At 37.6% G+C, this 24,919-nt stretch overlaps 1 protein-coding gene and 1 long non-coding RNA gene across 11 annotated transcripts in view; both read left to right on the top strand.

Annotated features, from left to right (window-relative positions):
• Window positions 1-24,919, top strand: part of LOC309605611 — an 867,207-nt gene that overhangs the window by 403,464 nt on the left and 438,824 nt on the right. The window lies entirely within an intron of this gene.
• The window catches only part of SDCCAG8 (SHH signaling and ciliogenesis regulator SDCCAG8), a 272,072-nt gene that overhangs the window by 138,297 nt on the left and 108,856 nt on the right, over window positions 1-24,919 (top strand). For all 10 annotated transcript variants that reach the window (XM_082340482.1, XM_082340479.1, XM_082340481.1 and 7 more), the window contains one exon: window positions 8,627-8,769. In XM_082340482.1, the coding sequence (XP_082196608.1) occupies window positions 8,627-8,769 (143 nt within the window). The remainder of the gene's footprint in view (window positions 1-8,626; window positions 8,770-24,919) is intronic.

Below are 24,919 nucleotides of genomic sequence, written 5' to 3'. Positions count from 1 at the left end.
ATCCCACTTGATCATGGTGTATGATCCTTTTAATGTGTTGTTGGATTTGGTTTGCTAGTATTTTGTTGAGGATGTTTACGTCTATGTGCAGCAGTGGTATTGGCCTGTAATTTTCTTCTTCTGTGATATCTTATCTACTTTTAATATCAGGGTGATGGTGGCCTTGTAGAATGAGCTTGGGAGTGTTCATTCCTCTGCAATTTTTTGGAATAATTTGAGAAGGATAAGTGTTAACTTTTCTCTAAATGTTTGACAGAAGGGCTTCCCTGGTGGCGCAGTGGTTGAGAGTCTGCCTGCCAATGCAGGGGACATGGGTTCGGGCCCTGGTCTGGGAGGATCCCGCATGCCGCGGAGCAACTGGGCCCGTGAGCCACGGTTGCTGAGCCTGCGCGTCTGGAGCCTGTGCTCCACAACAGGAGGGGCCACGATGGTGAGAGGCCCGTGCACCACGATGAGGAGTGGCCCCCACTTGCCACAGCTGGAGAAAGCCCTCGCACAGAAACGAAGACCCAACACAGCCATAAATAAAAATAAATAAATAAATGTTTGACAGAATTTGCCTGTGAAGCCATCTAGTCCTGGACTTTTGTTCGTTGGAAGTTTTTTATCACAGTTTCAATTTCAGTAGTTGTGATTGGTCTGTTCATATTTTCTGTTTCTTCCTTGTTCAGTCTTGGAAGGTTGTACTTTTCTAGGAATTTGTCCATTTCTTCTAGGTTGTCCATTTTATTGGCGTATAGTAGCTTTTTTGTTGTGAGGATTATTTTTAGTATACATATCTGCCACCTCTTTCCTCAGTGTATGCTGGCCGTTATCCCCTTTTCAGGAGGTATGACTGATGTGTGGTGACCAGAGCTTGCACTGGATTATTGAGCAGGGCCTCCCCTTTGCTCTGTGGTTGTCACTGCCCTGTCAGGCGTGGGGTCTGCTCCCTAGTTGTTGGACTAGAGGCCCCCAGATCTGTTTCTTAGCTGTGTTTCTTATCTGCGGTGTGAGGTGGGCAGGATTGGAGCACTCTCACTGGGAGGGAAGCCACTGAGTATTCCTTCTCTGGACCTGTTCACCTGTGGCTGTGCTCTGTTGTGTCGCCTTTCACCCGTTTTGCGATCTCTCAGATTACACTGTTGTTGACACTGCTCTCGGCCCCACCTTAACTGTGGGTATGCCGGCAATTGGCCCTGGTGTCTCTCAGACGTTGTTTTCACCAGGCCACCAGCGTAGATCCACTGAAGTCAGGTCCCGGGACTGCAGTTAATCATGAATCTGGACCCGCTGTGGATGCTATGGGAGCAGCTCAGACTCTGGCCTGGCCCAACCCCCATGTGTTTGTGCCCGCAAAGTTTACAGCTGCTAAAGCTAGACCCGTCATGGCTGCAGGAGCACTGGATGTCCGTTCAGATGTTCTGTAGGCACTGAGTTTACAAAGCCAGTGGGGGCGGTGTCAATTCATGGTTTGCGCAGCAGGGAGGAGAGATTTCAGCTTTTCTTCCTTAGTTGCACGGCCCCTGGGGCCTGGCTGTGGTTCCAGCCCCATAGAGGTCTGCTCCCGAGGCTGTCCTGGAGCACACGTTTCCGCCCCGGCGAGGAGGGGCAGCAGAGGCGGCAGTGGCCAGGGTCGTGAGAGTGCCCGCTGTGGTGGGGACGGGGAGCAGAAGGGAAGGCTGCAGCCTCTTGGGTCGGGGGAGCTCTGGTGGGGACGGATGCGTGGGGGAGCCTGTGGCCACATGCACAAGGGAGATGACCTCGGGGCGGGGACAGGGTGCTTCGTGTCGCAGGTGACCGTGGGTGGGAGCCCTTCCTAGTGCCCATGGAGGCAGGGGCCGGTGCGTGGGGAGAGAGGCTGCAGTGGCGGCCCCGCCCCTTGCGTGTCACTCAACAATGGTGCTTCGCTTCTATGGCCATCAGGGTTTCCTCCACAAGCATTCCAGTTGCGGATTGCCTCACTCCTGTTCCCTCAGGCTGTCTCCTCGCAGCCTACAGCAGTCCTCTTCCTGGGTGTGCTTTCCAAACCCCACATTCCAGCTTCCAGGCCCTGTCTGCACCAGCGGACACACATCTCAGGCTGGGGTACGGACCATCTGTGTAGGTCTCACTCTGTCCTGCCTGCCACTGACCAGTTGCTGGGCTCTCCTCTAATAGCCCCCGATGCTCCCTTCTGTCCCAACTGATCTCCCCGCCAGTGAGGGGGCTTCCCCAGATGCGGGACCCTCTCCTCTCCTTCAGGTCCCCCCCAGGGAGCTGTCCCTCTTCCTCTTCTCTTCTTTTGTCCTACCCAGTTACACAGGGGTCTTTCTTGTCCTTTTAGGTGTCTGAGGTCCTCTGCTAGTGTTCAGCCAGTGCTGTGTGAGAATTGTCCATTTGTAGATGCATCTGTGAGGAGAGGTGAACTCCTCCGCCTCCTACTCCTCCACCATCTTGACTCCTTCCCTGCTTTTTAAATTGTAGCATCATGAAATCGATTTTATGGGGTGAAACCAAAAGTTTTTTTTTTTTTTTTAAACGTGGAATAAAATAAGAAGGAATAGGAAATGTCTGAGTGCTTCACATATAATGAGGATTAATATTGTTTTATGAAATGATAGTTACATTTATACATATATGTGGGAGAGTGTGCATGTTTCTAAATTGTGATGTAAAATGGATTTGTTACTATGGATCTTGGTTAAAAAGAGAAGAAAAGAAAAAGATTAAAAGCTATTGTCTAATTTATGGTATGGTATGGAGGAGCAATGTCAGTACATCTGGTTCAAGACTTAGATTTACTTCTTTGGACAATCATTCAATGTTTTTGACCCTCAGTTTCTTATTTGTATAAACAAGGATACCTGCCCTATATGCTTCATGCAGTTGATTCAAAAATGACATAAATTCTAAGATGATATACAGTTGTAGCACTCCTTGTTCCTTAAGAGTGGTTTGTCAATTATTTTATATTGAAGAAACTCATGGCTTACAATAGCAATCATTTATGCTCATGTTCATCAGTCTTCAGGTCAGCTAGAATATGATTGATCTGTTGTGCTACATTTGACTGGGTGGCTCTGCTTCAGGTTGTGGGTTGTGGGTTGTCTTAGCTGTGGTTTGGGTTTGGTTCTGATCCACATGTATTTATTGTGTGGTCCAGGCAAAAGGGGCAGCAGCTATCCAGGGCATGCTTTTCTCATGGAGAATCACCAGAATATAAAAACAAAGTCAAACCACATAAATATATTTATGACTTCTGCTTTCATTATGGACATGAAAATTCCATTGGCCAAGTGAAATCAGATGGCTAAGTCCAAAGTCACTGGGGAGAGATAGCGTATTCCAATCCCAGTGGAAGGGTGATAGAAGTGAATATTTGCTGAAGAATAATCTAAACTATTACATTACCCAAAAATCATTTCATCCAAACTTTTCTTAAGTACTTCATTCTCAAATATGAAAAGACTGCCAAGTATCACTATGTATTTGAAGAAAGCCTCTTATATGATAGAGTGTCTAAAACACGTAAATAGCAAAAAAGGAAACTGAGGCAATATTAGCAGAGGAGAACATTTAAAATACTTTAATATTTTAATGGAGACATACAATATTATATTAAGAAGATAAAAATAGCATGCTATATAAAAACAATGAAAAAAAGAAATAGCTCATGGAAATGAAAACTGTGCTAACATTTTTTTCTTAAATTCAATAGAATTTTTGGAACATGAAGTCAAGGGACTATCTCAGAAGTTAGAATCAGAAAACAAATAGAGAGAATATATAAGAAAATTAGATGATCAATTCAACAGAGCCAAAAACCAATGTCCAGGAGTTCCAAGAAGAGGAATTATTAAAATATATAGCATCAAAATATTTTAAAATAATAGTACAAGAAAACTTCTTCAAACTAAAGAAGACAAACCTCCAGATTGAAAAGGGCCTACTGAAAACCCAGCACAATGCATGAAAAAAGGCCCATCCCAAAGTCTAACATTGTAAAATTTCAAAATTCCAGGGAAAAAATTATTATAAAAGCTTTCAGAAACAAAAAAGGAAATCATAGGCCAAGTATTAGGAATCAGAATGGCATAGGGCTTTTAAATTATATTACAATCTTGATGACAGTGGAGTAATCCCTTAAAAATCCTGAATGAAAATTGGTGTCAGCATAGATATTCATACCTAGCCAAATTATCAAGTATATGCATAGAATAACAGCATTTTCAGGCATACAGATACTTTTTGAAAATGTATTATTCATGTAACCTTTCTTGTGAAAGTTACCTGGAGAATGTACTTCAACCAAAAAAGGTAGTAAACTGTAAAACAGGATGACTTAAAACCCAGAAAATAGGAAACTCTAATAGGAGCATGGGTAAGGCCTAACCCAAGACAGAGATCAACCAGGCCAGACATAAGTCACCAAGAAGGATATATCTAGGAAAATAATTTAACGGAACTGATGATTTATCTGATATGTTTCATTATTTGAAAAAATTTTATTGATGGGTATTTGAGTGACCTGTTTGAACATTTGGGGAAAAATGTTACTTACCTAGAAAAATAACTATTAAAAAGCAAGCAATTAATTCTACATAAATAATAAAATGTTTTACAAGAAAATTAATTTAAGCAGAATAATGCTTGTGTCAGTAGTGAATAATATTTCTAAAATCATTATAATGCAAATGAACCACTGATTAATGATTTAACCAAAATTGTTATATGGGAGGGTGACGTAGGTATATTGGGTGGTATAAGAGAGCTAAATCACTACCTTTTTTAATATAGGAAGTCAGTAGATGATGTCTAATGTAGCAAAATCAAGGGATAGCATTATAAGTCTGTTATTTAAAAGTATGAAGATAAATATCAGGGGTGGATACTGTGTACCATTGAGGATTAGGCTTGGAGATGGGTGTACTATTTGACTTAAATTAGGCACATTACTTTGATAAGAAAATCTAATAAATAATTATAATATAGTTTACCATGATTAATAAGAAAATTTGGTACCTTACAGATTATAAATGAACAGTAATGAGTCTCCCTTTCTCCACATCCCATCCTTGGTACTATTCTCCTGAGGTAGCCACTTTTAACAATTTCTACTTTTAGTTATTCCTGTGGTTACATTCATGACTTGAAGTGTATCTTTTGGTACAGTGTAAAGCTATCTGGACTTGTCTTTGCCTGGTTAGCCAAAAGATGGCCATATCAAACTGCATTGTACATTGCAGGTTAATAGTGTACTTTGAGAGTAGTGTACAATTGGCCTACGACTGTTGTTGGTCTTTAATCCCTGAGCCACTACATACAGCCAAGGAAGCAGCCTTGACCTAGTTGGGTGAGGCAAAGGGTTACCCTGCCAGTGGGAGTATGGCATTTCTGGCAAGAGATTCCTCTTCTAACTGTTGGAGTTGGTGCCATGGCAGATTTTCCTGACTCAGGGAGTAAGTGTTGAGCCCTGGTCCAGCTGGTTAGATTATTTGTTGATTTTGATTATCTGCACCAATAAGCTGTTTCTCTGGCACAGATGATCAGAAGCAGGCAGTAATTTTCCATCTTCCTAGCAAAAATGCTTTTTGCATTTTGAAATTATAATAAAGTTTTATTCAGTTTTCTCCAAAATAGGACTTTATCCGGAAATTTCATTGAACTAAATCAAGAACTCTTTAGTCCACAGTGATAACTATATATCCTTAGGCAGGTCTTTTTCTTCTACTTATATTTTTGCTCTTCTTGAAAGACAGAGAAAAATCAGTAGTAATGATACTAGCTGTCTTTTTTTCAGCTCTTACTATATGCTAGGCACTCTGCTAAGTACTCATCATCTCATTTTATCTTCACAGTAGTTTTAGGAGCTTGCTAGAGTTATCACTCTCATTTTAGACTGAAGAAACTGGTAAGAGTTGTGTCACTTGTCCAGGGTCACAGAGCTGCAAAGTGCCAGAGCTGTGTCTGAAACCCTGATTTGTGTTGACTTTTGGGCCCATGTTATTTATCTCTATGTTTGACTGACTTTCAGTGTGGCCTCTGACTTTTTATTACATGAGATTAAGAAAGCAGATGCTTTATACTTAAAACCTAATTACCAATGTAAGGTTACATACGTTGTTGTTGGAAAGTACTTATAAAAATTGTTGCACATTTTCTTTTTTATTTTAATTAATTAAATTAATTTTATTTTTAGCTGCATTGGATCTTCGTTGCTGTGCGCGGGCTTTCTCTAGTTGCCGCGAGCGGGGGCTACTCTTTGTTGCAGTGCGCGGGCTTCTCATCGCGGTAGCTTCTCTTGTTGCGGAGCACGGGCTCTAGACGCTCTGGCTTCAGTAGTTGTGGCACGCGGGCTCAGTAGTTGTGGCTTGTGGGCTCTAGAGCGCAGGCTCAGGAGTTGTGGCACACGGGCTTAGTTGCTCCGCAGCATGTGGGATCCCCCCGGACCAGGGCTCGAATCTGTGTCCCCTACATTCGCAGGCGGACCCCTAACCACTGCACCACCAGGGAAGTCCTTGCACCTTTTCTTTTAAAGAAAGTTTGGAATTTTATACATTTTCTATTTCTGTCATTTTTTTGTATCCTCTCAATTCAAAATTCTTTGTTGTCTCCTGATAGCTCTCCTTTTATTGATATTTACATATACTCATCATGTTCTCTTTATACTTCTGTTCTAAGTGTCTCTACTTCTCATGTTTGGAGTATTGCACCTGTCTTTTTGTGGTCTCCCTACTGCCAGTCTCTACTATCTTTAATGATCATACACATTGATCCAGTTTTTTGAAGCTCTGCTCTCATATTGCATACCTGTTTAAACCATTTTTTCCTCATTCTCTATAAGAAAAATACAACTTTATAAATCTAGAATTCAAGATGTTTCATAATTCTTCTAATCTATCATTCCATGTGTTTATGTGGCCTTACCTTCTTTCCCACTTTTCTTGCCCATGCTAGTGTATCCCTAATCTGGCCTACTGAAGCACAGATTTTCTCTAAGTCTCATTTGTTGTTTTTTATATGCTTTGTATTTTGATAGTCTTTTTGTGTGTTTATGTCTCATTTACTCAACTGAATTGTTAAGTCCTGAGTGTAGAGGTGGAAACTCTCTGAGTCCACCATAATATTTAGTATAGATTCTTGCATATAGCACTGTGTAAAAAAATTAATTAATGAATTTTTGAAATTTTAAAATTAATGTATAATTCCAATTCTATATTTCTTTGCTTTTTTGTTAATTTCATAAATGTTAGACAAAACTTAGGAGACTTTTCTATTATATTTTTCCATCTCTTTAATTATGTTTAGTTATGAATGGAAATCTATTGATATAACTTTAACGGTTAAAAATATTTTAAACAAACCAGTTTCACTTAGTATCCTAATCTGAAAGATATAGAAAATCTACTCTGAATGAAAGCAATATACTCATTATTACTCAGGTTTTTTTAAAATAAATAACTTATAGTAAGTTGTTTTATTATATTGTTGGTAATGTACAGTTTTGATGGGGATAAACTGAATATTTGTAGTGTAATAAATGTAGAAAAATAAATTATTTAGTTTATCCTGCCTGATATATTAAATATAGTTGTAGATTGTTCAGAATATTGAGTAATGACATGAGGAAGTTAGAATGTACTTAAATTCCAAGTTTAAAACTCTACTTAGACATGGTTTTGTTTTCCAAGAGTGGATTGCATTTTTGTGTATTAAAATTGCTTCTTGCTTTCTGCTGAATTTGAAAACGTTTCAACCCTTTACTTTCCCCTTTTTTGTTTTTCTTGTTTTAGTAGTCTGAATATTTATCTCTTCTATTTTCTTATTTTTTTAAATTATGGATGTTCCATAATAAATAAATATTTGTACTTTAATGTATAAGTTATTTAAACTATGTTCTATGTAACATATTTTTGCTTTGAAATATTTGAGTTTCAGTAAAAAAAGGATAATTTCATACTGAGACCAAAGAATAAACTATCATAAATTTTCATATATTTTAGATGTTTATTAATCTTAGAGTGCTTTTGTTGCCTTTTTAAAATGCAATTATAATGCAATATTATTTTAGCTCAGAAATGTCATACATTCAAAACGCTTGAAGGTTCTCATGCTTTATTTTTTCCTAAATTATTTTTTTCCAAATAATATTGTGCATCATAATGATGCCTTCTTTTACACCTCACATTTTTCTAAAAGATATCTTAAATTATTTTACGATCTAATTTGGTTTTCAAAACATCCAAATGAAACCGTAAATGTATCTTTTAAAAAAAAGAGTCTCATATTTGATGTAAATCACTGCACATGTCTGATCTAATCTCACAAACAGAAATGTTGTATTTTAAAAATAGTGACTTTTTAAGTTCGTATTATTTTTTAAAGGGACTGAGCCTTAGATTCAAAGTGCAGATTATCCATTTTGACTATTCTCATTTAATCATTTCATTTTTAAAATTAGACTGAATCTTACGATCTGAAAAATCCTCACTAATGTGCAGTTTTGGCTGTGTTAATTCCCTTTGTCATAAAATGGAAGCTAGCCTAAATTTTCTAATAATTTTTCATCACATTAAAATTCATGGCAAAAATAAAAATGAGATAATTTTGAATTCAAGTGCATATATTTTATAGGATGCTTTTTTCCCTCTTCTCTCTACCTAAGGAAATAGAGAAATTGAGTTTAGAACTGAGTGAAAGCAAGCAGCACTTGGAACAGGAGCAGCAGAAGGCAACCCGGGCCGGAGAGGAGTGCCTGAAACTGACAGAACTGCTGGGCAAATCTGAGCACCAACTGCACCTCACCAGGTACTGCCTAATCCCATTATGCACCATAGCACCAATTTCATTCCACTGATTTTTGCCACAGGCTTCCAAACAGTTGTTAGAGTTAAGTCTTAGTCATTCAATTCACACACAGTTTTTAGGCATATTAAGAAAAGTGGAGATGTGGTAAGCAAAACACCCAGACATGTGAATGATAAGTGTGGCAGGGAATTACTGATATATTACAAAACCTTTCATCTACAGTGCTCAAATATTTAGGTGATTCTCTACCAATATAAGCAAAATGACATATTTCTTCTACCACTACACTACCTCTTCTGTTAATTCTGTGTCTAATAAAAATGTTGAACTGAAGTATCTGAGGAATATATTTAGGAAAATAATCAGATACTGTCAGTGGTGAAAGAGACAAAGTAAAAGACATTCTAAGATGCAAACTGAGATGGAACTGATACAAAATAAGCAACCTGAGTCCTAAGGAGGTGTAAAATTTAGAGATGAAATTGATTAGCACTGTTCATGTTTAAACCATTACTATAAGCATGCTTATACTATCGTGGTTTCAAATTACATTGCTTCCATCATGAGATATTGTGATGTGATTATCATTGTCATAAAACTTTAGTAAACATGTAGCTCAGCCCTAAATTACAGTAAGACATTTTAGGTAGTAAACATTGGGCAATTTGCTGTATTGAAAACACACATACACATACATAAATATACACAGAGAAAAATTTAAACTGAAATTGTAGGTAAGTCACATTACCATATAAATGGGTTTCTTTTCCCTTTGAGTTTTAGTACAATTTTTCAGTTTTCAGATCAAGGCTTTGGGTTTGTTCAGTTCTTAGAGTTTCTCAGTTTTTCGAGAGAACTTTGTCTAAATACACATGTAAGTTTATAAAATTTGGTTTATTCATAAATTAGAAAAACACTGGTCTTCTAATCATAGTAATATGTTGAATTTAAACTATGAAAGGGGACTGATCCCTTTTACATTAAATATGACAATGTAATTCTGAGCACGGTATGATAACAGATGGAGAAAAGCACCACTTGAACAGCCTGCATTTGGAGAAAAAAAATATTCTAGAGGTTGGTGAACCTCCCAAAGTTTTGGGTTAGTGTTAAGATGCCTCTAGTTCTGTTAAAATCAAACTTGGTTAAAAACATTTTGTTATGATAATATTCCAAATGGTTTGCCAACTTCCTTTTTAAACAATGAAAGAAAAAAGAGAAGAAAGAAGGAGAAAGAGAGAAAGGAAAAAAAGAAAGAAAGAAAACAAATCATTTATACATGTGTGATATCTGGAAAAATCCCAAGAGATGAAACACTTTTATGAGAAAAAATTGCTTAATACTGCAGAATAATAACCATTATTTTAATGCCCATTTAGAGTATTGTCATTGTAGAACTGAGAATGTAATGTTAACATAGTTCCTATGGTTATTTAATCTTAGAAGTTTTGGAATTTAGCTTGATCATGATAGTTAATAGTTCTTCTCTGTCAGACTTCTATTGAGAACCAACAATTTGTGTGCTAAGTGCCACTAACCCACAGAAATAGGACAGCTTTTAATGTCTCAGTGTGGCTGAGCTTCAATAAATAAATATTAATGCTGGTTTTGTCCCCTTTGCCATTCTATCTTATTCAGAGAGTTAATTTCTGAAGTCAAAGTCCATAGAGAGCTTTCCTGTGCAGTATCAATTTGTACTGTCTGACAAGATCCATTTCTTGCAAGTAAAGCATATTAAGATGCAGCAACTGCTGAAAATGGACTGGTGGTAACTAATTCCTTTGTTCTTAAGAAAAACGGTTTTGCTTGGTTCCATAGAAAGCTTTTCCTATTGAGCTTTATTTACAAGTCTACCAAAATTTAACTTAGTCTTATAGAAAATAAAACTTAGTTACCTATTTTCTAAATGTAGTGCTCTTTTGTAAGCATTTTACACTTAGTCTATATTGATGTTTTATAAAATCCACATTCATAAATTTAAAGTTGACAATAAAAAATGGAAGGAACTGTGTATATCTCTCTTTTGCACTGAAAATGTGACTTGGTTGTTGGGCTAAATATTTCTGATATATAATTTGGGGTTTTTTAGAGTTTGCTTCCCCTCACCACTCTTTATTGATTCATATACTCAAGTGTGTGGCTGGGAAACTTCACGTCTTTCTTTTTCAGTGTAAACCAGCTGAAATAAATAAATCCCACACAGGTAGTGCTTCATTTAGTCTTAATTTAAATATTTTGAGTGGCATATTCTAAACAGAGTTTAAAATTAAATATGAAAAAGATGATATAAAGTAATGATAAAATAAGGATTCAAATCTTCTAGGGCAAAGACAATTAAAACTGGAGTAGAAATCCATAGGCCAATCTGAAAGAAAAATAACCTGCCACTTTTTTGGAATTTCTCTTTATTGTCTAATTGGACTTAAAAGTGGAAAATAGAAATTCATTTATTGAAGGACCCAATTAGTAAATATAACATTCACTTATTTAACAAGTATTTATTGAGCACCTACTATCTTTTAAGTATATTGGATGGCCCTGGACACAGAGAGAAAAAAAAAACTCAGTTCCTACCCTTAGGTTGTTCACACTCTACTAAGGAGCCAGATCTATATATGCAATTACAGTAGAGTGTGATAACAGTGTAAATAGAGAAGTGAAGATTACCACAGGAGCACATATAAAGGAGAACTGGCTCATTCTGCATTGCAGCTGAAGGTGATAGGGAAAGCTTTCTGAGTTCATGAATAGGAGTTCTCAAAGTGGAGAAAGGTGGGGTGAATAGCCCAGGTAGAGGGAACAATATATGCAAAGACATAAAGATGGGAGGGAATATAAACTCTACAGTCACATTAGGTGTTTGGCAAGAGATAAACCTGGAAAGGGGAGAGGAACCAGAGGAGGGGTCTTGTGGGCCATATTCTGGAGTTACTCTTGATGTAGTTTAATCAGGGCTGCCGACACGATCAACTTTTTGGGTTGGGATCCTGACTCAGACAGCTGTGTGGAGAGTGAACTTGGAGAGTTGTTGTAGGAGACAAGAAGGCCAGTTAGGACAGAGGTGGCAGCTACAGCCCATAGGCCAAATCTGGCACATCATCTGTTTTTTTATGGTCCATGAGCTATCAATGTTTTCTGTAATTTTAAAGGGTTGGGGGGAAAAAAGAAAAACTATGTTTTGTGACACATAAAAATTATACATCCATAAGTAAAATTTTATTGGACACAGCCATGATTATCCTTTATGTATTATGTATAGCACTGCCTTGGCAGAATTGAGTATGGTCCTCAAAGCCTAAAATATTTATTATCTGGCCCTTTATAGAAAACGTTTACAGTTCCTCAGTTGTGAGGCTGTTTAACTCAAGTAAGAAGTCAAGAGAGCTTGAACTATGATAGGATCCAATGTGTATTTAAAGAAGGTAATTGAAAGGCACTGTGAAAACAGATTGGTTCTGGAAGAGATGATTGGCAGAGACTCCAATTAGGATATAAGTACAGTAGTAGTCCTCAGCTGTGACTGAGCCAGTAAAATGGAAAGGAAATAGCATCTTCAGGAGGCATTTAAGGTAGTGATAAGAGAGCCTACAATTAAAGGTGATTCTAGAGTTTCTAGCCTGTGTTAACTGGATGATCCATTAAGTCAACTAGGGAATGTAAAAGGAGTAGCAGAGGAAAGACTATGTTTTATTTCGGAACTCCGATGAAGATGTCCAGGGTAGATCTAGCGTGAGGAGAAAGATCAGGACTAGAGGTTTAGATCTGGATGCTTTTACGTAAAGATATTGTAGCCGAAGGAGTGGGTGAAAGCACGTGGAGAGGACCATGTTTTCAAGTACAGTGGAAGAATAGCTAAGGAGACTGAAATGGGACCTTCAGTGTGTAAGAAAAGAATAAAGAGTGATTCAAAGTATGCTTTTGGTGAAGTAACAATTAAAACCACACACTTTACTAAGGGTATGGGTGTGGCGGTTGGTAGCTATCCTAGGGTTAAGGAAACTGAGTTATAGTATCTTCTAACAGGCATTCACTACCTTTGCAACTTTTGACAAATTACTTAATTCTTTGAACCCACATACTTACCTATAAAATTAGGTTAGACTAGATCATCAAGTTTCCTTCCAGCTCTGATAGTCAATGATTCTAACAATGATTTAAGACAATGCATTATTAAATTCCTGTTTCTGGACATTATGTATTTAAATTGCTTGGAGTATCCTGTGTTTAAGATGTTTCCTTAGTTTGAAGCTCAAAGAGATTTCATAGAAATGTCCTTCCTACCCACCATTTACATTCGTCATAATTTAGGCTCTGCCAGCTTCTCATAAGGGTTATGAAAATACTCTCCTAACATCCTTCCAATCTCTTGTGCCAACCACTGCTAAGTGGATATCCATAAGCACTGTCTTGACTCTGTTACCTGCTCTCAAAACCTTCCTTGGTGCCATGCTATTGTAGAAGGTCCAGACCACTCAGCATTTAAGGTTGCCTGACAGGCTCCCAACCTTCTGGTTTTATTTCATTGCTACCAGTTTCATCCTCTCACACGCTGATTTCCAGCATGTGATTTAAGCAGATGCAACCCTCCTTCAACTTTTGGACTGTTCTCCCCTTTTACTGTTCTCTACACCCGGAATACCCCTTTGAGCTTCTCTAGCCCTATTGTAATCTTACCTTCTTTTCCAGGTCTCCCTGAAATCCTGATTTTTCCACTGTAGTCCTCCCTGATGACCCATGCCAGAGAGAGCATGTTTCCCCCTGAATCATCCTTCCTACTTAGAGCTGAAGGCACTTCTTACTACTGAACAAATTCCTCAAAACAGGAAAAATGAAAATCTGAAAAAAATAAATTCATATTCTGAAGTTTTTATGTACCTGCTAGTCTTCCCTTCTATAATGCATTATTCCTCAAGTGGGAGGAGAGGCCTTATTAATATTACATTTTTCAGAGCACCTACCTCAGCCCTTTGCAAAGAGTTGGAGCTCAATAAGTCATTATTATAGGAATGGTTAATATATTGCAAGTTTACGACTATTTGTTCAAAGCCCAGTATTGATATATAAATAAACAAATATATACATATATACATATATATGTATTATCAGGTATATCAGGGTAAAAAATATGACATGGAGATAAGATTGAAAATTTTTGTTGGGAATTTTTCTTGTACATATTATACTATGTTATGATTCTGTAATTTTTCTTTCATTTTTAACTTAGTATGCACATACATGTTTAAGCATAGCCGAATCAAATGATAACCATTCTAACAATTCAAGTAGGGTTGGTAAAGTGTAGTATGCCTCTCCCCTAAATATGCTCACTTGAAAACCTCAGACACACACACACATACACACACACACACACACACACACAGGATTTTAAATTAGAGGTCTCTGTAATTAAAAGATGGCCCCTCTGACAGTGTTTGAAACCAGTGCCTAATAAACATGATCATTAAGCATACATAGCCCAGTATACATGAAAACAAAAGCAAGGCTACTCCCTTCCCAGTTATGTCTTTGCTAGTAGTAGTCAAACAACTTCTTTCTTTTCAATAACAAACTTCGAAGTACATTTAAAGATATCTGTTCACGTATTTGCTCACTCTGCATGGAACGTTTCCTGTTACAAGACACTGTGCTAGGGATGATGGGAGATATAAATATAAAATAGCTTCAGATGCTGCCCTTCAGAAGCTTATAGGCTAGTGGGGAAGAAAAAAAATACACAAAGAGTTGGTAAGATAAATGATAAGATCCAGAAGGGAGATTCCAGATAAAGTATTACAGGGACAGAGGGACAGGTAATTTCTTAGCGATCCTTGGTAGCATTTGGATACAGGAAAATGGAAATGAAGGAAGTTTCATGGGAAATTCCAGAGGGGAAAATGGCATTTGGGAGGTACACATGCATACATGAGAGTAAGTTAAATACATACAAGTATCAGTCTCTGTGGTTAAGAATATATTCATCTTAGGATCTGCCTGGTACCATGCCACATGAAGTAGCTTTTTAAAAGATAATAATAGAGGTAGGAGCTAAAGGCAAGGGGCCATCATTTACTGAACCTCTCCTGTGCTCTGGGAACTGAGCTGAGTGCTTTTCATTTATCCCTCCCAATAGCCCTGTAAGATGCAGACTATTATTTCCTTGTTTTACATTTGATGCAACTAGGCACAAAGAAGCAAAACGATTCGTCTAAGGTCACACAGCTGGTATGTATTTGAAACCCAGCAATTTGCTTGCAAAGCCTATACAGTTATCCATCAGGCTGTAGTTCTATGTGAATTAGTAGGGAAATGGATTAAAGCGATTTTTTCTAAAAGACAACCAAGAAAATCTGTAACATAAATTTATAATAGAGATTAGTATTAGCTGCTCCCTTATACACTGATATAAATACCTGTCAGTGAATTGTAGTCTTGGCTTATGCTTTTCCTAAGAAGCAGTGTCCTTTGGCTCATCATTTGCCTTAGTCATTTAACACATTGTAATACAGCTATCATTCTCCTTTACTTCACTCCTTTTTTACCCAAGAGGAAAGAGAGGCTTTTATTAAAAAGTGGAAATTCCTTCACATATTTGTTTTTGACATGTCCCAACATCTTTAAAAAGCTATAGAATTTAAATCCCTCTCACAAGACTACCATTTACATACATGTGGGCAGATTACTTTATGATATTACATGTTAGGCTCCAGCTTATATCAGCAGGGCTACCTTTAAAATGTGTATTTCCCCTTTTACATAAATAACGTTTTTAATGGTATGTACTTCAAAGCACTTCTCAGAGCAGAAATCTAAGGGAGGTCCATAAAATAGGTATCATGCTATGACCTACTTTTGTGATCTAGATGGGATGATTTGACCTTATGACCTCGAGAGATAGCAACTTGAGCTATAGTGTTTGTATCTTTTTGAAAGTGAGAAAGAGTATAAGAGAGAAGTCACCAGGTTATCTGATTATGATGGGTGCTTTACTTGGGGAGAAGTGATTAAGGCTTCCATTCCAGAGCCTTTAGCTTCCACCTAATAACTATTGGTAAGTGCATTCTTAGCGGTTTGACCTCTCAGATTACCAGTATGAGTCAGGACTCTTTGGTTGAGGTAATAGAAACCCCAAAAGGGGGAATTATTAGTTTGATAACCAGACCATGTAAAACCCAGGTGCGACTGGGGCCTCGGGGTTTCTTGGACCAGGGACTCCAGGCGGCACCATTGTGCAGTTATTTTCTGTCAGTCGCAGGGCTCGACTTCTGTCTGAATGTTGGCTCATTCTTTCAGGTTCTTCCACAGCATGGAGCCACATCCTTCAATCTGAACTAAACATAAAGGAGATGCCCTTGATTTCAAACTGTAAGACTGTGACGTCCTGGCTCCTCCACTTCCAATTCAGAACCTTCAGTTCAAATTTCAAAGCTGACTCATGTGCACACACACCCTTTTGGGTGCTGTGGCTGGCAGCCTTGGCAGAACCTCAAGAGTAAGGGAAGAGAGTTGTACTAAGCAAGGGGAGGTGCTCTTACTAGGGGAAGGTTGTCAGGATCCTGAGTAAATAAAGCAGCAGATGTCCCTTCTATTGTCTTTTTAACAATCCCTGCTTTTTCCTTTGGCTAAGGGATGGTTGGAAGTGGAAAGAGAAAGAGGAGTCCATCTCTGTCATGTTGGTTTGAGAGAGATTTCTCTATTGTCAACATAAATCCAAGGAAGCATGATCAGTTCTCCACAGGGATGCTTTGTGGTTTTATTTGAAGAACTCTTAGAATATAAAAAGAGAGATGTAAAGGATGCATAGGTGAATGTTTAGCACGTGCCAAGCACTGTGCCTTGTTTTCCTACAACAGGGCTATAGTAAGTGTGGTCCATGGTGGGCTGTAGGTTACTACTCTGTGGCAAGATAAATCCAAAGGTTAGAGTGTTTGGAAACATTTTTATCATTTTAAATTGCCGCAGTATCCAAGTACATGGTCAGTGTGCTCTTTTTTTGTATCTTTAAATTAAAAAAAAAATTTTCTAATAATTCTTTTTTTTGCATTTTACAAAGCTAATGCTTTGTAAAAGATTAGATATTTTATGCAAGAAGCTTGAGACACCCTGCTTTCTCAGTCAGAACAACAAGCCCAAGGAAGCCGAGTCTTGGAAGGGTGAGACAAGGAGTCACACAGGGGGAAGGAGGGCAGGGGAAATGAGGAGGCAGAGTTTGAACTGGGTCCATCAAACTCTAGAACCTGTGATCTGGATTCATATTCACATAGAAGCATAGAAACATAATTCAAAGCTAAATAGAAATACTTTGGGGGTTGTAAATTCTCAGTTCATGGGCCAGGAAGCAGGCCTTTTTCATCTCTGTGTCTCCAGCACCAAGTTCATCAGCAGGCTGTTTGACAAGATCTCTGTAAATGCTGGATAAACGTGCCTTTCATCTTTGTTGTTAGTGAAAAATTCAGAAGGAACTGCACTCTTCTTCAGGTGACAACTAGCTTAGGTCAAGAGACCAAGCTTTCAATATCTCTTCATTTGAAGGGAACAGTATAACCTTGACATGTATTCTTGCTATTCCATAGTGAACTGTATCTTTTTTTTCCAAATTATTGAGGAATTCTTAGCCTTAAGTTTCCATTTAAAAGTTAAGCTCATTTTTTTCTTATACTCCTTTCATGAATAAATTAAGCAGAGAACGTGTCAAAAATAATTTTAAATGGATGCAACCAACATCTTCAAGTCTTGAAATAGACAGCCTTGGTACTGTTTTAAATTGCGTCCTCTTTTCCTTCCCCCACCCAGTATCAGAGGGAACAGGCTGTCAGAGAGCCAGGAAAGACAAGGCATTTCATTTTGCTCTGGTGGGCACCACGTTGCCCAAGCCCACTCTGCTCCACCTGTTTGATGGGCTAAGAACCCTGGTCTCAGCGTGGCCCGGGGCAGGAGAGGTTAGAGTCAGAGGCTGCCAGGGAATGTGTCTCTGAAGGTTCTGCTTAACGTTCCCTGGCTTGCTTCTCTCAGTCTGTGAAGCCCGAATGTGTGTGCGATGAAAATCCACGCTGGGGATGTACTCTTCCCCCTGTCTCACAGGCCCACAGCCTGGAGCAGGGTGGCGGTGGCTGCCAATTCATTCTCTGAAGAAGCCCAGAGGAAACTGAGAAGGCATTGTCCACACCACTTGCCTGATACAAAACAATGAACATCAAGTTCAATGAAAATAGGAGAAAAAAAGCAAGAGCAGAATTGTTATCCTAGTAGCCCTAAGTCTGAATAATTTTCTGCAGGAAAGCTCTGCTCTCTAATACTAATTTAAGCTAAAAGAAGTATAAAAGATCATCAACTTAGTATTAGGCATTACTCACTTGTAATTTAATGTCTCCCTGATACCCACAAGTAGATCGTAGAGTGATTCATTGGTTGGTAAATCCTGGAATCAAAGCTCGTTTTAAGGATGCTGAGAAAAGAGGAGGCTTGGAGTATATCCAGTCTCCTCAGTGCCCGTCTCGGGCCCTGTCTCATGGAGGACCAGGGCCCAAATGAAGTAAACAAACTTTTATTAAGCTACTACTCTATTAGATTGGACAAGCAGAGGAGACAGTTCCCTGAACTCAGGAACTCAGAGTGGGTACAAGAGAGGTCAGAAAATGTTTGGAAGCCGCCTGTAAAGCCGATGACCAGCTGAGCAAAGACTGCTTCGCCTTGGGTCTGTGTGGCCTCTCCCCAGCAATCGCAGGTCACCTGTGGGAGGGCTGAGCATCCCCTGCCCTGACCAAGCGGTGGGGAGGGTGGGGCACAGGGAGAGTGTCAAAGGAATTCCTGCAGGGAGGGTACCAGTGTCTTTGTAACTTATCCCTCTGACACCTATGTGTGACTACCTCCAAGAAGCCTATTGTTGACCAAGGCACTTACCAAAAGAATGCACCCTGTGTTGAGGGAGTAGTTATAAATATAACTGTACCCACAAAAGAATTATATAAAATAAAGTAACAAGTCACTGCTGGAATATATGCAAGAGATAGATGTAGGGAGTGTTCAAGATGGGGCCTTATAAGTGGGTTTTAGCAGTGTTCAAGATTTTCTGGTCTTCCAATAGCAGATCTGAAGTGTGGTTGACCTGGCTGGGCATAGGTCTGTTTATGATTATCTTCTGTCGCCTTGGGAAAAATCTCCTACTGTACTTTATTTCCTACAGATCTCTACTGTAATTTTATGAGGATATATGTGAGTATGAAAATCATTTAAACTCATTCAGGTTTCTGTAAATCTGAGGTGTTGCTCATCGATTCAGGGACTCCTATGCTATTAATATGAATTCATGTAAAATTAATTATCAGTCACAATGTGTTGCTCAATCTAGAAAATGTTAGGACAGTGATCAAATTACTCAAGTCCTTTTTTGCAAGGTGGTGGTGGTGGTGACGACAAATTAGGGACACAAAGAGGGACACATATATTGTTAAATATATGACTTCCTATTTTCTAAATCTTAAGTAGTCCCCATCTTGCCACTCCTGATATTAACTGTTTGTTAAACAAGACCTAATGGAAGCAGCTCCACAACCTAGGGGCTCTTTAAGCTCTGCTTTGTTGCACTGATGGCAATTCTCTATTCTTAGCTTATTTCTGAAATAAAGCATTTATTCGCAATCATCTGCAAGTGAATTAATCATCAATGTTTGGGTTGAAGAAAGATGATAATTATATTAAGGAATAATAAAATTAATCTACAGTGAAAATAGAGCCCATGTCAGAACTATAGATGTACCCAAACTCAGATCCTGCACTCAGACTAATTTCCACAAAGAATTATCTGTTAAAAGTGGAAGAATGACAGCATGAGACAACTCATATAACTAATAAACTTTAAAAATGCTGTTTCATATGTTTGCTTTTCATTAAATTCAGGAATGGTTCCGACTATGTTGTTGTGATTCAGTCAACATTTATTCCTATCTGTTTTTCATATACAAAGGCTTAGGGATGCCAGAAAATAAACTGTTAACGGAGAATTAACTTCTTTGGCATGCTTTCATACGTATCTTCCAAATTAAAGAAAATGAAATGGGCAGAAACAGAGTGTAGATTACCTCCTTTTTGTCAAAAATGGTGGGAATTTGAAAATTAATAATAAAAAAGGGAACAGATGCAGTAACATGCCAGAGGGAGATTAATGTGGAGAGTAAAATCTGTGAGCAACAAAACTGAAGCAAACTGAATCAGTGGGAGGTGGTTGTACCATCAAAATCAGGATAAAAGAGAAATTACAAACAACCCTGCACTTGTCAAAGTAGTAGTAATGAAATCCGGACTCTGCCAGCAGTGAGAACCTGTGTTAGCACTTTGGGGTAAGGATGGTAGCCGGGTGCCAGGTAGGAGGGCAGTGCTAGGTTGCTGGGCAGCAGCCATCTTGTGTAGAACAGATGGCACCGAAAGCTGGCAGGGGAGGGGCTCCTTAGCAGAACTAATCAGACAGTAACAGATAGGGCAGCTGGGAGGACTGACCACAGAGAGGGAGTCTGCGGGGTAGCTGAGTGCCATGATGTTTGCAGTGGTGCGCCCATTGGTCTGAGATAAGACCTTGCAATGTCTTTCCCATCTAAGGAAGACCTGAAACTTTTGTTCAAAAAGAAACATTGAGCTGAATTGCATCACAGTTGGGGGTAGGGTGGGTATCAGGGTAGAGACTGAGAAAGGGAGAATTGCCCATCTCGGAATTGTCGTGTGAGTTTTCAATCCCAGTTTTCATGGAACTTTGATTTTTGCAGTTTGTACGTTTCTGCCGTCCTAATGTGTATAGTGTGGCACGTGGAATGATCACTTTATATATTTTATGCCTCAAAGAGTTTGCAGTATCAAAGCTATAGTTAAAATTAGGGAAGACTTTGTGATATGATTTCTACCACGTCTTTCACAAATGAAAACCAAAAGCAGCCATACGATACACGCATTTGTGCTTAATAATTTCTCATAACCTGATTTAAGCCATGCTTGATTCAGAGCCACTTGCCCTTCTTTTTTCCCCCGTGTAACTGTGGATTGAACATCAAAATGTAAGCATAATTCAGAACCTAAAACCTTAAAACAAAAATCAAATTAAGTCATTCTGAAAGAAATAGAAGAGAAAACTGACTTACTAAATTTAATAACTTATTAAGGAGTCATGGTTTTTTAAATATAGAGGTGGGACATTCATGCTAAAACTATTACTTTAACAAAGAAATCCAGATCGCCTACATCTGTTTTTGAACTAGTATATTTCTTTTTTCGCAGGAGGTTTGTAGCTTGGCTCAATTTATTCATTTTGAAGGGGGAAGGGAAACATTACCAGGATTTGAAATAGGTGGTATAACATAGCCATATGCTATTTATGCAGCAGTTTCTGCAATAAATCTAATTTGGTGCTGTCAAAAACTTAGACTTATTTGATATAGCAGCACATTAGTAAATGATTGTGGCAGATTTAAAGTTGTCATTTAGTCTCTTCTTACTCTTTAACAGAATCTTGCAAATCCGTTTTTCCCCCTTGATCAACTCTATGAAAATGTCTCAGTTCTTTGTCCTGCAGTCCTGCAAATATTTCCACATCTGAAAGAAGGTCTTGCCTTAAGGTAATTGAGGAAGGGGGTGGAAGAATGAATATCCTCTGGTATTAAAAGACTTCATGAATATATAGGGAGAAAAATCAATAAACCAGAGGAAAATAATAGTATTTTCATCATTTTCAGTTCTTAGAAAAGCAGAACTATTAGTCTCATTCAGAATGTAGATAAATTAAGGTCAGTTCTTTATTAAGGAGTTTAAATATTTTACCTTCCATCCTACATCCCTATGCTGTTTTAGGAAAACTGATGTTAAAGAATGTGAACGACATCAGCTCTTGGTCTTTACCTGGCAGTGCCCTTAGAAACGGCTTTCCCGTTCTCTAGTGCAACCCGGCAACATTGCTTCAATGCCTCTTTATTTTTTCTGTAACATTTGTGTTTCCCGTGTTGGTAGCAAACTATCTAAAACTTTTTCCTAGTGTTTTCTATTTAAGAGATAAAATAAGCATGTTATACATTAAGCAAATTAACATTAACAGTAGTCTTTGAATTCCTTAAATTAGCTAATCTGTAAAAGTAATCGTGGTATTATTTCCCTGTTCTTTTTCTTACGTATTTATGGAGGGGAAAAGTGTGTGTGTGTGTGTGTGTGTGCACATTCATGCATCTGTGTGTGACTATCAGTGATGTTAAACTGAGTGGTTTTTATTTATGTTCTTATTATACAAATTTTCCAAAACAAGCCTACTAGTGCATTTTTCAAACGCAATTTGCTAAAAATGAAGAGTTCCTTCACGGTAATTTAAGCAGCCTCTATTAAACTAGCATTTTGCTAATACTTCTTTCTTTTATATAGCAAATCAGACCGTAGAAGTGATCAAATTAGCAGTATTCTTTCCATGCTATTCAGAAGCAGGGATCCAGGTAACCAAACTACCGTCAAAGCACAGATTACACTAAAGGGAAAAAATACCCGGAACAGTGTTAACAAACTTGCTGGGTAAATTAGATACTATTTTTGAATTTTTTTCCACATAAAATGGAATTATTTAGAAATCACGTTTTAGGAAGATGAAAGAGAAAGCACCTCTTAGAATTCATATTTTGTGTTCAAAATCCATATATTAAATTATATTATATATATTACCTAAGAGTGATTTATAGGATATAGAGTATTTTGGAGATTAGTAATAAAATTGAAATTAGAGCTAAAAAATAATGTCTTTGTACTTGGATTTTAAGCTATCGTTTTTTGGTTTTTGTTTTTACTTTTATATTTAGTATTACAATATTCTTAAAACGCATCTGAAAAATTTCTCTGACAAAGTCTTTTTAAATAAATTACATTTAATCAGTCCAAACCGAAGTTTCAAATTTTAAATTGTGTGTTTTTAGACTCATTTTATTAATAAAACCTGTTTTCAATTATGTGGCAGTGAAAAAATGTTTAATTATCTTTTCTAAAAATAACATAGAAAAGTTTACAGACTTGATTAATTTTACTTCATAAAAGCACATGCAGTAAGATTAAATCTTGGGGTAATTCTTCTGAATTATAAAAGCAACATTGTGAACAAAGTGCCTTTTAGCTTTACATTTGTAACAGTGCTTTGGTTAAAATATATTTTCTCCTAAAAAGTGATCTTCCTTTTTCTTATAAGAAATTTGAGTCGAGTCATTGCTTTGCCTTTTTCCTAAAGAATATAGTTGTCTAAAATAGTGGTGAATAATTCAACATAAAGTAATTTCATGTTCAATTTATGAAGGTAGGGCAAGTACTTGATAGCTGTAGATGACACAGAGTAAATTTAATTGAGAGTATCATTTTCCCCTAATTCCTATGAGTTTATTTCTTTCACAAAACTGGCCTATTGATACAACTGCATTTCTTTAGATAGATGATGTGTTTGTTTGGCAACATACATCTGAGTATTATTTAAGCAGAATTGTTTATTTTTTAAATGATGGAATTTAAAATATACATGAATTGATTTGTATATCATGGGTTAAGGTTTTCAAAGCACTAGTGGAGCTGTGTGTTAATATATAGCTTATAATTGAAGTGGTACATATTTGTACATTTTAAGCATTTCAGTGTAAAATTTCTTAATTGGAATACTCTTTCCCTTGGCTAATTCATTAGTGAAAATATTTATTCCTCAAGTTAATGCTATATAGTATGAAGCAATTTTTACATAGTGTAAACTTGTTTATGATATTTTGATTTCACTTTAAAACTTTTATTTTGCTTCTTATACATAGTTCATACTTGATATAATAAGAAGTGCAGACACACATGAAGGGAATACATATCAGCTGTCTGGTTTTACAAATGATCATTAAAACACTATGTCTTACTACTTTGACTCCAAATTATTGTCTTCCCGAACCCAAAAGTAATTTTCACAAGTACATTACACAACAGAACTTCATCTTCTGCTGGTTAGCGGTAGAGGATTTAAATCCATACCGACAGTTCATTTGACAATGACCTTGAGGGGCTTTGCTTCTTGAAGAAGAAAGCAGAAGCTTGCGGTAAACAAAGTTCACTTCTGACAGATGGATTGAATGACAGAAAGGTTGCGAGTGCCAGAATAGCCCTGGCAGAGGAGGAAATGTTCAGTGGAATCCAACAGGAGAGGAGGTGTGAACAGGTGCAGGGTTGCTGACGGAAGGGGAACCAGATGGAAGGAGCCAGAGCCAGTTTATTTAAAGGAAAAGGCAGAAAACATTGAAAGGCTGTGCGATCAGTGGCTAAAAGTGTTCATAGAGGAAGGTAAAAATTCACAAAGCAAAACTGCACAGTGGGGTAGCTAACACTTAGCATAATGGTAGTAATTTGTGAGTTTAGTTTGGAAGTTGCAATTGAAATACATTCATCTTGGCTCTTGACACCATCAAGTATAGATATTTGAAAGTTGTTTATTTTTTTTAAGTTTCTAAGCTTTTTTTATCCATCCATTAATTTAATTTTCTCCAGCCAGAAGCTCCGTTATGATAATACTAAAATTGTGTCGTCAGCTAGGAAAAGAAAAAAAATTTAAAGTGAAGATTAACATTCCATTCAAATTTATCTTGTGATGCCTCAGTTTTGTTCACATATGGGAAGCAAATGCACGCACTGTTGGGTGACATCTGTAATATCTAAGAAATTTGCAATGTTAAAATAGATGCCGTTGGTTGCTTTTGTTGTTTTAAGTCTCTGTTCATTTTTTGAAGTCCGGTTTGATTGTTTCAGTTGGAATAACGCTCTCTGAAATATATGTTTACCTGCCATGATCTTCAGGTTAATTTCTGTTGCTGAGATTGCCCTGATTTTCATTGACTTTCAGTGACCTGCCTTTAGGCAGACACCTGCAAATTAAGTATCATTTACAATAGGAACAGTTTACAGCGGGGCTAAGAAGGGGAGGACTTTTAAAACATTTTCTTAGACCTATGAAAATGAAACCTTCTCTCTGCAAACTAAAGACATCTTGCTAATCGTCTGTCTGGTCACATCATGCATGCCATTTATGTGGGCCCTTGTCTTCCACTCTTGTCCTTGAAAAGTTCCTGTGTTACATTACTGATAAAAAGATGCCAATAGAGGAGGAACTGTTATAAAGCAATCACTAGAA

The sequence above is a fragment of the Balaenoptera borealis genome, assembly GCF_965194805.1.
Source record: "Balaenoptera borealis genome assembly, chromosome: 1".
Classification (NCBI taxonomy): domain Eukaryota; kingdom Metazoa; phylum Chordata; class Mammalia; order Artiodactyla; family Balaenopteridae; genus Balaenoptera; species Balaenoptera borealis.
The sequence above is the reverse complement of the archived record's forward strand: the minus strand, read 5'-3'. Positions and strand labels throughout refer to the sequence as shown.